Source organism: Pollachius pollachius (genome assembly GCF_949987615.1).
Source record: "Pollachius pollachius genome assembly, chromosome: 2".
Lineage (NCBI taxonomy): Eukaryota > Metazoa > Chordata > Actinopteri > Gadiformes > Gadidae > Pollachius > Pollachius pollachius.
In genome coordinates this window covers 2,606,240-2,621,116 of record NC_136935.1, presented here as the reverse complement: position 1 = coordinate 2,621,116, position 14,877 = coordinate 2,606,240, and the positions used below count along the sequence as shown (strand labels likewise).

At 45.5% G+C, this 14,877-nt stretch overlaps 1 protein-coding gene across 1 annotated transcript; it reads right to left on the bottom strand.

Moving 5' to 3' along the window:
- Nucleotides 1–5,536: 5,536 nt before the first annotated feature.
- gfral (GDNF family receptor alpha like) lies at nucleotides 5,537–13,606 on the bottom strand (the record flags this gene model as incomplete). Its single annotated transcript, XM_079729025.1, has 10 exons — nucleotides 5,537–5,655; nucleotides 7,009–7,061; nucleotides 7,150–7,231; nucleotides 7,393–7,476; nucleotides 7,590–7,849; nucleotides 9,269–9,584; nucleotides 11,299–11,361; nucleotides 12,198–12,353; nucleotides 13,073–13,210; nucleotides 13,570–13,606. The coding sequence occupies 10 exons, from the start codon at nucleotides 13,604–13,606 to the stop codon at nucleotides 5,537–5,539; spliced, it is 1,308 nt and encodes a 435-aa protein (XP_079585151.1).
- Nucleotides 13,607–14,877: the final 1,271 nt, after the last annotated feature.

Genomic DNA, 14,877 nt, shown 5'->3' with positions numbered 1-14,877 from the left:
GATATTTATTTTCACTGTTTGTTTGTATTGACTTTCCCGACTTGCCACTTCTGACAACCGTGAGGGAGGGGGGGGAGGGGGGGGGGGGGGGGGGGGGGGGGGGGGGGGGAGCACTGGGTGGGTCGCTGCATGTGAGGGTGAGGGGGGGCAAACACAAAGGCTCACCTATTCAGTGTCTGTTGGACAAAGGGAGCGAGACTGCAAGGTGGACGGATAGAGAAGCCCTGGGGGGGGAGTGAGGTTGGGGGGGAGATCATCCTTCCACTTTCCCCCTACTGAAGTGAACACATGAATAATGCTTTATATGCAACTCCAAAGCTGTCGTAGTAGGTGTGTGTGCTTGTGTGTGCGTGTGTGTGTGTGTGCGTGTGTGTGTGTGTGTGTTTGTGTTGATCTAGTCCTCCCCGCAGCGACGACCCACTTTGAAACTCTAGTCGGGTGTGCTGGGATCACTGGAGTGTGTGCGACAACGCAACGGTTTTGAAGTATTTTTTGCATTTGTAATTTAGACATTTTACACAGAAAAGGTGTCATCAGGCTTCGCTTGTGTGTCCCTCAACAGACGCCTTTTCGGGGCTGTGCAGCGATTGTGTGTCGTGTGTGTCGTGAGAAACGGCCAACTGAAGTCAGACTGCTGTGACAGTTGACTTTGCTTGTGGACGGCGCTGGAAAAAAAGGAAAAGGGGATCAATTGTGTGAGACATCCCCTGTGGATCGCGTTTCGATTGGATTTAAGACGGGACAACCCCGCCGGCCTCCACACCCATACCCCCTTCGCCACAGCAAGCCACAGAAACAAATGCCTGCCAGGGATAATTAACGCAAACATTTGCTGGAAATAAAAAACTTTTATGATAACTTTTCATGACTACAGTGTGCCAGTCGTCCACCACCAACTGGGAGGAGAAATGAACTCCGGCATCGCTCTCCCTCTCTCTCTCTCTCTCTCTCTCTCTCCTCTCTCTCTCTCTTCTCTCTCTCTCTCTCTCTCTCTCTCTCTCTCTCTCTCTCTCTCCTCTTTCTGACTCAACTCCTTTGTTCCTGATAAAGACATTCCGTGGTCTTTGTACCGTCTTTCTTCTTTTTTTTTTAGCAGGTCGACCGGTGCTTTGTTAACCGTGAAAAAAAAAAAAAATAGTCCTGGCAGGTCACACAATGAGAATGTATGTGCTTATATTTCACAGGTCTGCAGCTCAAGGTATTCATCTCAGCATCCCGTCATTGGGTGAACTGTCAAGGGCTGCATTGCTCACCAGCCAGTAGAATGAGCTTTGTTTTTGCCAACAGCTCATATTTTGTAGGGTTGGCTGTTTGATACATTGAACGGTATTACGAGATAATGTTACCTCACATCGGGGTAAAGAGGGGGTTAAGCTATTTGACGAATAATAGATGAAAGGTGAAAACAGGTCTGACCTCTTTAAGTAAAATTTAGAATTGAATCTTGTGAGCAGATCGACTAAAACCTTGTCAGACTACTTTATCACTGTTTCTCCGTTAAAACCAACACACATTATAATGTACCGGTTGACAGCTTGGCAGATTCTCAGTGGCATTTGATTATGGAAACCAAATCCAAGATTTGTTCAAACATCAATCTTTAAAAAAAAAAGCCTCTTTCAAAGTCTCTTTCAAAAAGCTTGCCAATAATGTGATGTGTTATAGCAACGGACTCCTCCAAAAAACCAAGCTGAAGGTATTCTCTTTTAAGTAACCCATGACAGTTGTAATAAACTGTGTGGTTGCTTATTCCTATTTCAGATTTAAGGTGCGTTAGGTTGCGTAAGGTCGCTAGGTTAGCTAAGGTGCGTTAGGTTGCGTAAGGTCGCTAGGTTAGCCGTTGCATTCTTCCAGCATGGCAAGTTTAAAACACACCGCCAAACAGCCACAGCTTCAAAAAGTCCAAATATTTTTGGACTGTACTGCAAATATATCGGTTGTTGCTTTCTGTTGTGCAGCTAGCCGGGTCAAAGCTGGAATAATTTCATGTTCAAAGCGAGTTCCCTCCAAGGATACAAGCCACATGGTCACTCCCCTTCCTGAAATTGCCGCAGACGATGTTCTCCAGACGAAAATTAATTCAGCGGGTTGCACAAGGTGTCTTAACGCGTCCCAGGTGAGCGCACCTTTAGTCATTTAGCAGACATGTTGATCTAAAGTGACTCGCAGTGGGCGTCACCAAAACTAACACCCTAACATCTAGGCTTTCCTCCCCCTGATTGGTTGGTTGGTTGGCTCGCTGGCGGGTAGTTAGCTAATTGGTAAAACTGCTAATTAGTTGGTTAGTTAGTTATTTAGTTCATTTTAGTGCTAGAGTTTGTACACTGAAATCGTGTTCAGCTTCTTAATGTTTTTCTTCGTTTAGACTTCCACTGCATTAATATGCGTAACAGATTGGTGCTTGATGACAGACTTGTTTATCTGTTGGTCTAAATACCTTCCCATGTGATGTGCTTATCAGCTGTGGATCTCACCTGTGAAACCCATTTATCCTCCTATTCACAGCCATAGAGCCACGGTTTGCAGGCTTCAATACACATGTACTATGTTTCCTTTTTTCCCAGGTCTTTCAACCTCCTCTCTCTCTCTCGCTCACACTCTTTCACACTCAGACACACACACACACACACACACTTGTCATGACGCAGTTGCAAAAACCCAAAATGTATCCACTGCGAGTGTAACGTATCGCGAAGCTGCTTAACCACCTGAATAATGAAAACAGGAACCAGGGTTTGTCCTAGACCCACCAGGAATGCACTGTGCATTTTCCAGCCCTACACAACCAAGGCTACTGCTAACTTAGCGGTGCGCAGAAATCCAAACGCCGGCGGGACGGAGCTCCCTGACCACCAGTTCCTGTTTGATTAGCGTCCACAGAACCAGCGCAGGACTGCTGAACGGGAGCCTTGTTCCCGGGCCTTTTGTTCCCGCGGATCCCCTGTGGCCTTACACTGGTTCTGCAGCCCCCCCTTCCTCGCCCCCCCACCACACACACTAAAACCCACTCCCAGAAAAAGTGCGAGGATTGCCATGGTGGATTACAAGTCCTTGTTTATACAAAAACAAAATGAAGTCTGAATATCCTGCTGCTCTGGCTACGCTGGGGTTTCTCAAGGTCTGGAGACTCCGTGTGGACGAGCGGAGCTGCCGCTGTTACCTCGAACACTACTACTACTACTACTACTACTACTAATACTACTACTACTACTACTACCCCCAGCCGGGCCCAACTCCTCCCTGCTCGCTCCCCGCCAACACAAACAGCAATTACTACAGTCCTTCTGGAGGACCCCCGAAACAGGGGCCGCCTTGCCCCGGGATTTACATGCCAGAAAGAGGGGCAATTAGGAACGTTGTTCCATGGAGGAACAAGAGATTTTCATGACTAATGCTGTTGACCCAGAGGTTCCCCATGAAGGGGGGGGAGGGGCTGTCTCCCTACGATAACGAGGAGCGTGACCCGCTGACCGCGGAGGGGAACGGGCTGTTAATGAGGCCTCACTGCGGGGGTCTGGTGGGAGGGAGGTTGACGTTCTGGCATCTGGCTCGGGCCCGTGCTGGATGGGGGCTGCACATCTTCCATATGATAGTCTCACGACAATTCCCCTGGCATGTGGAACGCATCCCGCCGCTTTGATCTGACGACTCAAGGCCTTTGCTCTGGAGTTGTTTTTGGGGGTGGGTGGGTGGGGGGCATAGTTCTGCTTGTGGTATTTAGAAGAAGAAGAAGAAGAAGATTGTATGGTAATAGGGGAAGCAGTGTGGGGCTGTTGTTGAGCAATGCAGCAGCCTGGTTTGAGTTTAAACCTGAGTGTGTGAGTGATGCCATGACTTCTGTTTCAGAGTGATGAGATAGTGTGATAATGGAGCAATCCTCCCAGGGTTCAAGCTCACCGGGGATCCTTTGGTCTGTTGACAACACTGACGGGTTTCGGGCGCTGTACGCTGCAGAGGAAGTGATGTGAAGGGCTTCGTCCTTTCAAGGCGGTGCGGTTTCGAAGCAGTGGATGACTTTTATTGTTTTTAGACGGCACGTCATTTCAAATATAACCGAGGCGATGGCGTCAGTGAGAACGTTGCATGGTGCAGGTTGAGTATTCAAACTGATTTTCTCCCGAAGTTTTCTCCGAAGCGACTGAGGAAGAAGTCAGTTATTTGTTAGTATCTTTCGGCTTGGAATTGAAAACACCCTGAGAATTTGGCTATTTCTTAGAAACAGTGTGACTATGACTCAATATTGCTCAAGTTCATGTGAACGACACAGCAGAATAAGCCCATATATCCCTCCTTTAGCGGTAACCGGTTAGTCTGTTCCTAAGGCCTCGTAAGGAACAAAAAGTCCCTGTACACGCTGGTAAGTATGAGCAAATCCCCGTTCTGGTTCAGGGCCGAGAGCGGTGGTGTACAAACACGACTTACAAGGTACGTTAGGAGTGCATGAAGCATAGTGGTCATAATGCCTCACTATGAACAAGGCCATAATTACACCGCCACCGGCGGTTTAGATGACACCAAAAACAGGATGAGTCAGCCGTATCGGTGTGCCTACTCAATCTTCCCCCAGACATAAGCCCACAGTTCTCCTCAACAGATGTAAAACATGACCACAAGGACCTGGCAAGTGGGTACGGGGCACCAAATCCAACAAATAAAGCAGAACCAAGGACCATTGTTCTGGGGGGGTTTACCTGGGGGGGATGGGGGGAGGAGTGGAAGCCAGGGCTCAGGGGTGCTGAATGTCTCTCTTGTACGTTGGTCCCAGATGGGGGTTTGTGTGGTGGACTCGGCAGTAGCAGGCCTGGGGGGGTGCCCGTACGCCCAGGGCTCGTCTGGCAACGTGTCCACGGAGGACGTGCTCTACATGCTCCACGGCATGGGCATTCAGACGGTAAGTGTCCCCGTCACTGTCACTTTATTTATTTTTTTCAAAGCGTTGGCTTTTTGAATGTTTTTATTATTCAGCGTGCCTTTGTGGCTGCCAAAAGTGACATTGTCATCTGGTCGTTATTTGGAAGATTTGATTATGGGGATACTTTGATTGAAAGTCCTTTGGAAATCGTCCCGATATTTTTTTGTAGACCGATGAATTCACCGGTTCGCTCACATGTTTTGCGCAAGTGCGCCCCCTTCTTGCGGGACTCACTTACTACACATTCAAGAGATTTTATTTTTGTGTCAACTAGAAATGTGCTACTCTTATATTTAGCACCTAGCACATATGACCCCAACACCTACTAACATCAGCGGTTTGTGTGTGTTTTTTAATGATTACGAGGATGATCATGGGAGTGTTAGTGATGATGATTGTGAAGATGGCGGTGATGATAAGGATGATGACAGTGATGATGGTGATGCCGCTGACGAATATGATTATCCCTTTGTATTATTTATTTCAGGGAGTGGACCTCTCCAAAGTGATCTCGGCGGGGGACTTCATCTGTCACTCGCTCAACCGCAAGACAAACTCCAGGGTCGCGCAGGCAAGAGCATCTCAGCTGTGAATCAAAGCCCGGGAAACGCAATCCTTGGCACTTCAACCTAAGGTGTTGCTGGCCATCTCGTTGTCCCGTTTCCCCTGGTGACGCAGCCAGCGGACGAGGCAGTAACAGGGCAGCTGTGTTGAGAGGCTATAGGAAGATACGAGGTCGTTGGCTGTCACACAGAATGAGAAGGATTTAGGTCTTGCCCTACTCAATTGACATGGCCAAAGAAGTCTGATTTAGATATTTATTGTAATTTATTTTACCTTTATCAAATGCATTGTCTATTGAGGACAACAAAGTAACACCCACACATATACACACCCACACATTGATAATGATGCCTCAAATCAAAACCCCCTGAGCTCACTTACCATTGCCAAAGATTCCTGATTGGGAAATATATGTAAAGAGAGATAATGATATATTACTTGCATTTTACCATTCATTTTACCACATTCCTTATATCAAATAATATTCAGTGCACTGGATAGAAAGCGATGTCGTTCATGGACTGCAATCAGGAATGTGGGATAGTGACAATGGTTGGTGAAGGCAAAACAAAATTGACTTAAGGTCTGAAAGCCCAGAAGGGAATGTTTGTTGGCAGAAGCAGATACTTATCCCGATGTCTTTAATTTTGTCTTTGATAATTACATCCATGCCATGTTGCTGTACAGTCTTTAGAAGACGGTCTTTAGAAAAATACCTGACAGGGTAATTTGCATCACTGGTCTGCCCCTTATAAGCTGCCAAACTTGAATGCAGTTTCAAAGCATTCAAAGTATCCAAAACCAGGAGTGCAATCATCAGATAGTGATGGATGATTCAGTTATGTGGATTATTCAGAAGCAATAGGAGGTTTTTTTCTTTGCGTGCCACCCTAGTGTCTCTTTGAGCCTTCTCCAACATATTCTCTCGCTACCCTGCCAGATCAGCCTTCTGCTTGCCCTCATTATTAGACCTCTCTTTGATGCCTAGCATTAATGCCAGGAGATGGGCCGTATTTCAGTGCATGTAATTTCAGTTTGTCGTGTGAAATACTTTCACACAAATATTAAATATATGGATATTGTGTGGGTGTTGGATGCCATGCCGCTGATGTTGTTTCGCCATTTGGTAACAGTGTTTTTTTTATCATTAAAAATACATAAATGAAAATAAATATATATGGTTATTTTTTCAAGCAACAAATCACTGAAGTGCCCTTAATAATCAATAACATCAATCTTATCTTGCTACAAATACAAAACAAAAAACAGGAAAGAAAACAGGGAACCATGAACATGAAATGGGGAGAAATACCAACATAAATACCAACATAGTCCCTTTGAGGAAAGGGTTCCTAGTGTACAGCAACAACAAAACAAATCTCAGTAAACAAAGGACTAGTTGACTAATTTACCTTCATGGAACAGCACATGTACCGTTATAACTGGAGACCCCCTGCCAAGAAAAACCCTATACTCTTTCCCGTCTCCGTGACAGAGAAATGTTTGTTTAGTTTGTCAGAGAATAACCACACATGTTGGTTTCCCCAGGGGGTGAAACTGGGTTTGGCCTTTTTTCCTCAGCACACTGGAGAACAAAATGAATTACACGTTATATAATACGATGACTATGTTTTGGATATTACAATCACATTTCATTTTGGTGTCCTACTTACCCAGATTTACACAGAATCCCAGTGGTCACTAAGATGACGATTACAATGAGGGCCAAGTATATCAGCCCATAAAGGAGGTGGCCTGAATGGACAACATCTTTAATAGTTTCATAATCAAAAATGTAGTAGTGAGAAGTTTGTTATTATGCAAATGAATGAATGAATGAAAATACACAACGCGATAATCATCGTGTATAGTTGTACTACATATACAATATATCATAAATCATTTAATTGCCTTACCAGTCACCCAGGTGTGGCCATCAGACTTCGATTCCCCAGTGTCAAGGGTTTTGTTAGAATCCACTAACGCTGGCCAGAGTCCCGCTATAAATAATACATTCAAACGAAACATGTGTAAAGTAGAATCACGGGACTAGGCCCCTCACTGTACTACAAATCACAACGAATCACACGCCTCGTAACATGAGCACACTCACTGAAGCGTGAGCGATTGTGGAGTGCATTACTGACGGTGTCGCATCTCTGCCGCTCGCCGGAGTTCAAGCCCGTGCAGGTACACGGGTACTGAAGTGGCGTGCCCATTAACGCGAGGAATGCCGTTCTGCACTCAGCCTCTCCGCTGAGAAGGAGAGCTGGTTCCATCTGCCAAACGCACTCCTCACTTCCATCGTCATATTCTCCGCACGGCGCACTCTCCGCATGCCAGCATTTGGATATAAAGCTTTTCAAGCGCTTTCTGTTTGTTTGGATGCAAAAAACAAAACAAAACCACAACAACAGCAAGGGCATAGGTGTAAGCGAGCTTCTTGTTGGATGACCGCGCTGTTTCGCATTCTGAGCCCTAGAAACTGAAATTGTTTTTTTCCCAGTTACTGCCGAGACAATACAGACTCCATTATGTGCAGACAAGTGCTGCTGTTCTCACATAGACTCACTGAGGTCATAAAAGATCCCAGGACACTAATCGCAAAGAGTAGGGGTTTTCCCGTTGCCTGGCCCAACCAGGCTCATTCAATCTGGCCCCCGAATCATCCTCCTGACTGCTTCATTAGTTCCCTCACTCTCCACCTCAAGCTGGTGTGTGGTGAGCGTTCTGGCGCAGATTGGCTGTCGTGCATCACCCCAGTGGGTGCTACACACTGGTGGTGGTTAGTGAGGTCCCCCCCTTCACTGTAAGCGTCTTTTGGTCATTGAAAAGCGCTATATAAATATAATGAATTATTATTATTATTGTTATTATTATTATAGATTTGCGTGAAATTACATAAGGACATTCCTTTTTGGTGTATGGGATCACATTTCATCTTAATTGGACGATTTGTGAAGAGGAGCCGGGACAATGAGGGAGGGGATGGATGAAAATGTAATGAAGATAAGGCTTCTAGAAGGGAAACATGCATGGCATTATTCATTACATTGCCTCACTGAATGATTTGTATGGTTTAATCTATGGTTGAAGATCTTTAACCCGTTTTGCACGTGGAGATAACATTTTGTTTGAATCAGGGACAAAAGCTTCGCTGTTAATGCTACACAACAATAGAAAAGCAGTATAATAGTACGTTACAATTCTCCACATTGACTGATTGGGATAGACGTAGATAATGAGATGTCTCATTATATTCAAATGTATCCTATATTTTCGCTCATTCAGACTTGCAGAAGAGGAGATAGAAAGGGCATAAAAGTGAGAAACAAAGACAGAGTCAGAGAGAGAGACAAAGAGAGAAGAGCTCTAGAAAGTGGGCGAAAGGCAGAGGTAGGAGGGAATGAAAGTGGGAGAGAAAGTTAGAGAGACAGATCAAGTGAGAAAGAGAAAGAGAATGACAGGTAATTAGAGCAAAGAAGAAAGAGAGTGAGTGAAACACCGTGAAAAAAATACAAAAAGGAGCGACACAGATGGCCAGAGAGCGAGAGAGCAAGACCGATGGAGTGAAAGTGTGTGTGAGAGAGATAAAGCGCGCGGAGAAACAGACCGCAGAGCAGAAGGGGGGAGAAGAAAGAAAGAAAGGGTGCGTATGAAAGAGACAGAGAGCAAGAAAGAGGAACCCAGCTGGCAAGAGAGTGAAAGAAACCACACACACATACGCACACACACACACACACACACACACACGGCATCCACAGTCCACATACTCAGTATATATATTAGTACCTGCAGCTCCATTCCCTCCAGCAGTGGCTGACCCCTTCCTGACAGCTCCACATGTCATCGCCGCACGTGCCGCTGTGCAGCCTGGTGGCCATGCGCTGGCAGTCCTCCTCCCCGGCCCCACAGTCACACATCACCAGCAGCTCGGCCCCGGCCGCGGGCAGGCCCCCGTAGAACCGCCGGGACGCGTCCTGGCACAGCGTGCGGTCGCACTGCTCCTCGCCGCACGCCTCCAGCAGCGGCCACAGGTTCCGGTTGCACACCGGGTCGGCGAGACACATCCCGATCCGCTTCAGGCAGGAGTCACCGTGGCTGTGCACTGACACGGAGGGAGAATGGACACCACTTGATGTTGTTGTTGTTGTTGTTGTTGTTGTTGTTGTTGTTATAGCCTTTTTGGTGCCCAAGGAGAGCCCAGCACTCGTTGCCCCTCCAACATCCCCCCCACCGACACACACAAACACACACACACACACACACACACACACACACACACACACACACACACACACACACACACACACACACAAGTGACTGTAATCAGTGTAGAGGAGCACAGAAGATTGTTCCCAGCCCAAGGGGGGAACGGGACCACTGGGAGAGACTCCTCTCTCCCACGTCTTCTTCCACACCCTTTCTAAGTTTCCCAAAGCACGACTTGTGCGTACGTTTGACATTATAATGGTGTAACTAGTTTAAATATATTAATATCTATTAATACTGTTTAAGAACATCCTCATCTGTTTATTTCATTGTGGTCCATGGTGTCAGACAGGGACGGACTAGGGCCAAACAAGGGCCCTGGAGCATATTTTTTTATTTAATTCATTTCTCCATTTAATTTGAACTGCTGTGGGTAGCTGGGGCGCAGTTTTCATTATGCACCCATGGGGGCGCCTTGCTGTCCATATTCATTTTCACAAAAGTATTTGTGATTGGCTCTGCGCCCCACTACGGACCGCCTGCGCCCTAAGTGACAGGCTAGGTCTGTCCACGCCAACCTTTATATTGCACCTGGTCCATTCCTCCCTCTGTCCATCTTTTATGACACAAGCTGCCCTAGTCTACACAGTAGTGACAACAGTATTACATTTACATTTACATTTACATTTAGGGCATTTAGCAGACTCTTTTATCCAAAGCGACTTACAATAAGTGCATTTGTTACAATAAGTACATTTGTCATAAGAAGTGAAACAATATATCGCTGTCGGTACAGTAAAGATGTTCATAGAACCAAGTGCAAGCATTACAATCGCTAGGCTAACCCATTCCCCGTGTAAAGCAATGATAGCAGCTACTGTAGATGCTACACAATTAAGTACCTTGAATAAGTGCAATGTACAAGTGCCAGGACGTACAACATTCAATGGTGGCTGTGCATTGGTTTCTATGCAGAGTCGAGGTGAACTCTGAACAGGTGAGTTTTGAGTGTTTTGCGGAAGCTGGTGAGCGACTCTGCGATCCTGACATCAGTAGGGAGCTGGTTCCACCACTGAGGTCCCAAAACAGAGAAAAGTTGTGACTTCGCTGATCGACCTTTGCTTGCTCTTAGCGATGGCGGTACCAGACGTCCAGCTGAGGTAGTTGAGCGGAGGGATCGAGCTGGGGTTTGTGGCTTTACTAATGCTTGGAGGTAGGCAGGGGCAGTTCCATCGACTGCCTTGTATGCCAGTACCATCATCTTGAATCTGATGCAAGCTATTACAGGGAGCCAGTGGAGGTCTCGGAAGAGGGGGGTTACACCAACCAAGGAATATTACCAACCAAGGAATCTGTTGGTTAGTAAGTTGTTTTTAGTTTTAGGGTTCTATTGGTGCGTGTTATGCCCGTACATGGTATGGCACTTGCGATCACTTGGGAAGCTTATAATTCAAATTAATAATCAGTAGTGTGGACCAGCAGTGTTGTGGTTACATAATGATATTCAACCCACTTTCTCTGTGTCGATCAATAACAAAGAATCCATTTGCATGCACTCCGTTGAGCCATCCAAACCCAATCAGGAAGAAGACAAGAAGACAGATAATTACCGACACCGAATAAATTGCTGCCTTTCCAGTCCATCTCTGCAGGAGTGCTTCTCTTCCGCAGAGCTGGAACACAAACAGGAGAAAGATCAAGGTTCAAGGTTCAAGATGGTTTATTACTTTAATAACAGTTACAGCAGCTGTCACTGGCAATGAAATTCTTGAGTCCCAAGGCTCATGGTTATGGTTCCATGTCTACGCAACGCAATGAGCAACGAGACGCTTAGTAGTGAACCTGTTTTGGTTCTGCTTTTGGTTTACGTCAGGTTTTTGTTAGCGGACCAATCACAGCCCTTGCTGCTGTGTCGCCTCGACGCAAGGCAAACATTTTTTGGGAGCCGCACGTCAGGCCCTTGCGGTGGACGCAAGGAGGGTCCGCAAGGACGCAATGGCTCCGTAAACCCTCTTGCGTTGCGTCGACGTGGAACCATAACTGAGCCTTTATGCTCCTTCGACGGTGCAATATAAAAAGAAAAAGTATACAACAGAAACACAAACTGATCATAATTACAATAAAATAAAATATAGTTAAACTCTAAATGAAATAGAATACTGTACATGGAATATAACAATGTGTCGTAGTATGCACTGATGTATGTAAGAGTTGAGTGGTTATGTAAAATAGATAAACAGGTGTGAAATGTAAACATACATTTTTAAACAGATGTCGACTGATATAAAGTGGCATAGTGGTGAGCTCAGTAGCTCACCATCACTTGCCCACTTCTCCACCATCAGCCATCCATCCCAGCCATCGCTTTGAACACATTTTATTCATATCCTCGTGATGCCCCCGAAGAACGGGGCAACCACGATTAACGAATCCCTGATCTGGGTAAATAAGTGGGCCATTCAGAATGTTTCAGAGATTATGGGGAACAAGGACGGTGAGAACACTGCACCTGGTGCCTCATGGCATTGTGTTGTTAGTGCTTGCAGAGAGCGACAGGGCTCCACCTCCTCCAACCAGACACACGTACACTGCTGCAGTGATGGGAACCACTCCAGCATGGCCCTCACGCTCATGTTACAGACCTCCGAGCCTATTATTTGACACCCTTTGTCCGGGAATGGAGCGCAGAATAAACAGGGAAGAAGAAAAACAGGATTTTTCACTAATCAAGCAAAACCTTTTGATGATCAACCCTACCACACACACACACACACGCACGCACGCACGCACGCACGCACGCACGCACGCACGCACGCACGCACGCACGCACACCTGCAGGCAACAGACTCAGACACACATACACGCGCACACACAAACAAAAACAAACACACGCAGTTGTATTGTACTTTACGACTTTGTACACATCTTTGAATACAACTGTTCTCAAGGCCTGTATCCACATAAGTGTGTGTTTAATAATGGTATTGCTGTGTGCTCAAGCTGTCGGCAATAGGGCGGTGAAGGTTCTCCCCAGTTACAATCATGTTACCGCTCAAGGCTATTTCTTGAGCTAGAACAAGCTAACCATATTGCTATCTGCCAAACTCAATTCAGCTCCTAATCCTTCTGAGAAATTGTGATCATTGTTGTGTCGCCGTTAATGACAACCGAGAAAAACAACAACACACTCATATGCACAACAAATACTTCCATATCACTATAGCACAGTTTGGGTGCTTTCTCTAATGTTATCACCCTTATTTATGAATCAGTGTCCTAAGAATTACACTGTTCAGAATCAACCTGTGTTATGCTGTGCATTTGAGAGATAAAACACTTTAGACATTATGTGAACGATGATGGTGAGTGTGATGTGATATTTACCGTCATCGCCACACAGTGAGCCAATAGCACCTGCCTGTTCCATGTTTCTGCACAGATCAGAGATGCAGGTATCTACTGACCTCAAGCAGTCGGGGGATCTCGAGAGCAGCCCCATTGCAATATGATGGATCACAACTCCTGCAAAGGAGTCATGCATAGTTCATAAACCACTGTTAAAAAGGTTTGGATTTCTAGTCTCAATTGTGTTTTGTGTGAATTAATGATTAGACTTGCGCATCTATTTTATTTTGTCAACCCTTGTCCCCTCTAAGAAGTGATGAATAGTAAAATAGATAAATGAGAATGATATTAGGCAGAATTCAAAGTGAGAGAATTCAATATTGTGACGATAGTCAGCAAATGTTTTGAATCCATTGAAACGCGCAGTCTAGAAGAAACAGTTGATCTATGATATTTATTATTTATATGTCTATGCTTTCATCCCTTTTCATAAAACGCATCCAAATTCACCCAAAAGCCCAACAAGTGGCACTCACCTAGTATCAGAGCGTTTCCCAGATGTGTTGTCGGCATGTTGACGTGTTTCTGATCTCAGGAGGGACCAGTGGAGTAAACGGCAGCTGCTCTGTTGACGCTGAGCCGACTGTGCCCTTGACGTCAACATAGACGAGCGAGATTTGAGGCAGCTGATGACAGGGGATGTCCTCGCGATACAACCCAATCAATCTGGCGCGTCCACTCAATTAAACGGACGAAGCGTACTTCCCATCGCAGCTGTACAGACAGTTAGTTAAATAACAACCATTAACAATACATCATTCATTGGATCAGCCTCTGTTCTTCATGATTTCTTTTTTGAGAGCTGTCAGGCCAATTTTACCATTATTAAATGTCAGCCATTAGACATTTCCTATATTTAGGTTTTCACATTGTATCTCTAGATCAAGGATCTCCAGATTTCGGAAACTTGGTAGGCTACATGGGGCTTTTGTTACATGCTGAACCTTTTTGCCTCTTGGACCCTTAAGGTCCGCATGGATTTGTTTTCTTCTGTACAGCGAATGAGTCAGCTCGCCCTAGGCCACCCCTGTTATTAAGTGTGCAAAGTTGTGGGTCAATAGCTCAACAAATTACATCACCGTGTCAGTATCAATACTGATTATAATTAGCTAAGCGCTGATGCTCAAAATCGCAGATAAACGGATTTTCTTCCTGGTCCGTGACTCGGACTCACTCCAAATCGCTTGGGGGACGACACTCATCTCCTTTCCCCGGATGACGTGCCCCCCCGCCCCTATCAGGACTCGAATTCCATTCCTACACCCATCGTTTTGCATAAATGAAAGACTCCCCGAGTGCATGTCATCATTTGACACAAGCTCCATTAGCTTTCACGATGGATGAAACGCGTCGAGGTTAAATATCTATAAATCTGCAAGAATGTGACTTGAGACATGACACAAATAAGGAAACACCCATGTGCGTGTGACATTAATAGCAGCCCAGTGCAGGGGAGGTGTGATGCAAGGGCTGGAAATACTGGGGAGACAAAAACCCAAGCCATCATATGTTTAAATGTGAATAATATAAGTAAATAAGTAGGTGCCAAGTACCATCAATGAAACGACGTGAAATAACAGTTCCCTGTTAAAGCAAGGAAATAAAGTTTAAGCTAATCTTGGAATATCAGTAGTATGAGTAAGTTCTAATTTATTACATGAATTTGTTTAATTGTCAGGGAAAATGCAGAAAAAAAACATGGAAATATGAAGTGGACGTTTTACATACATGTTAGCCTAGGCTTATTGGCAACCCATGACCCTGGTTGTTTGTCATGTTAAGAC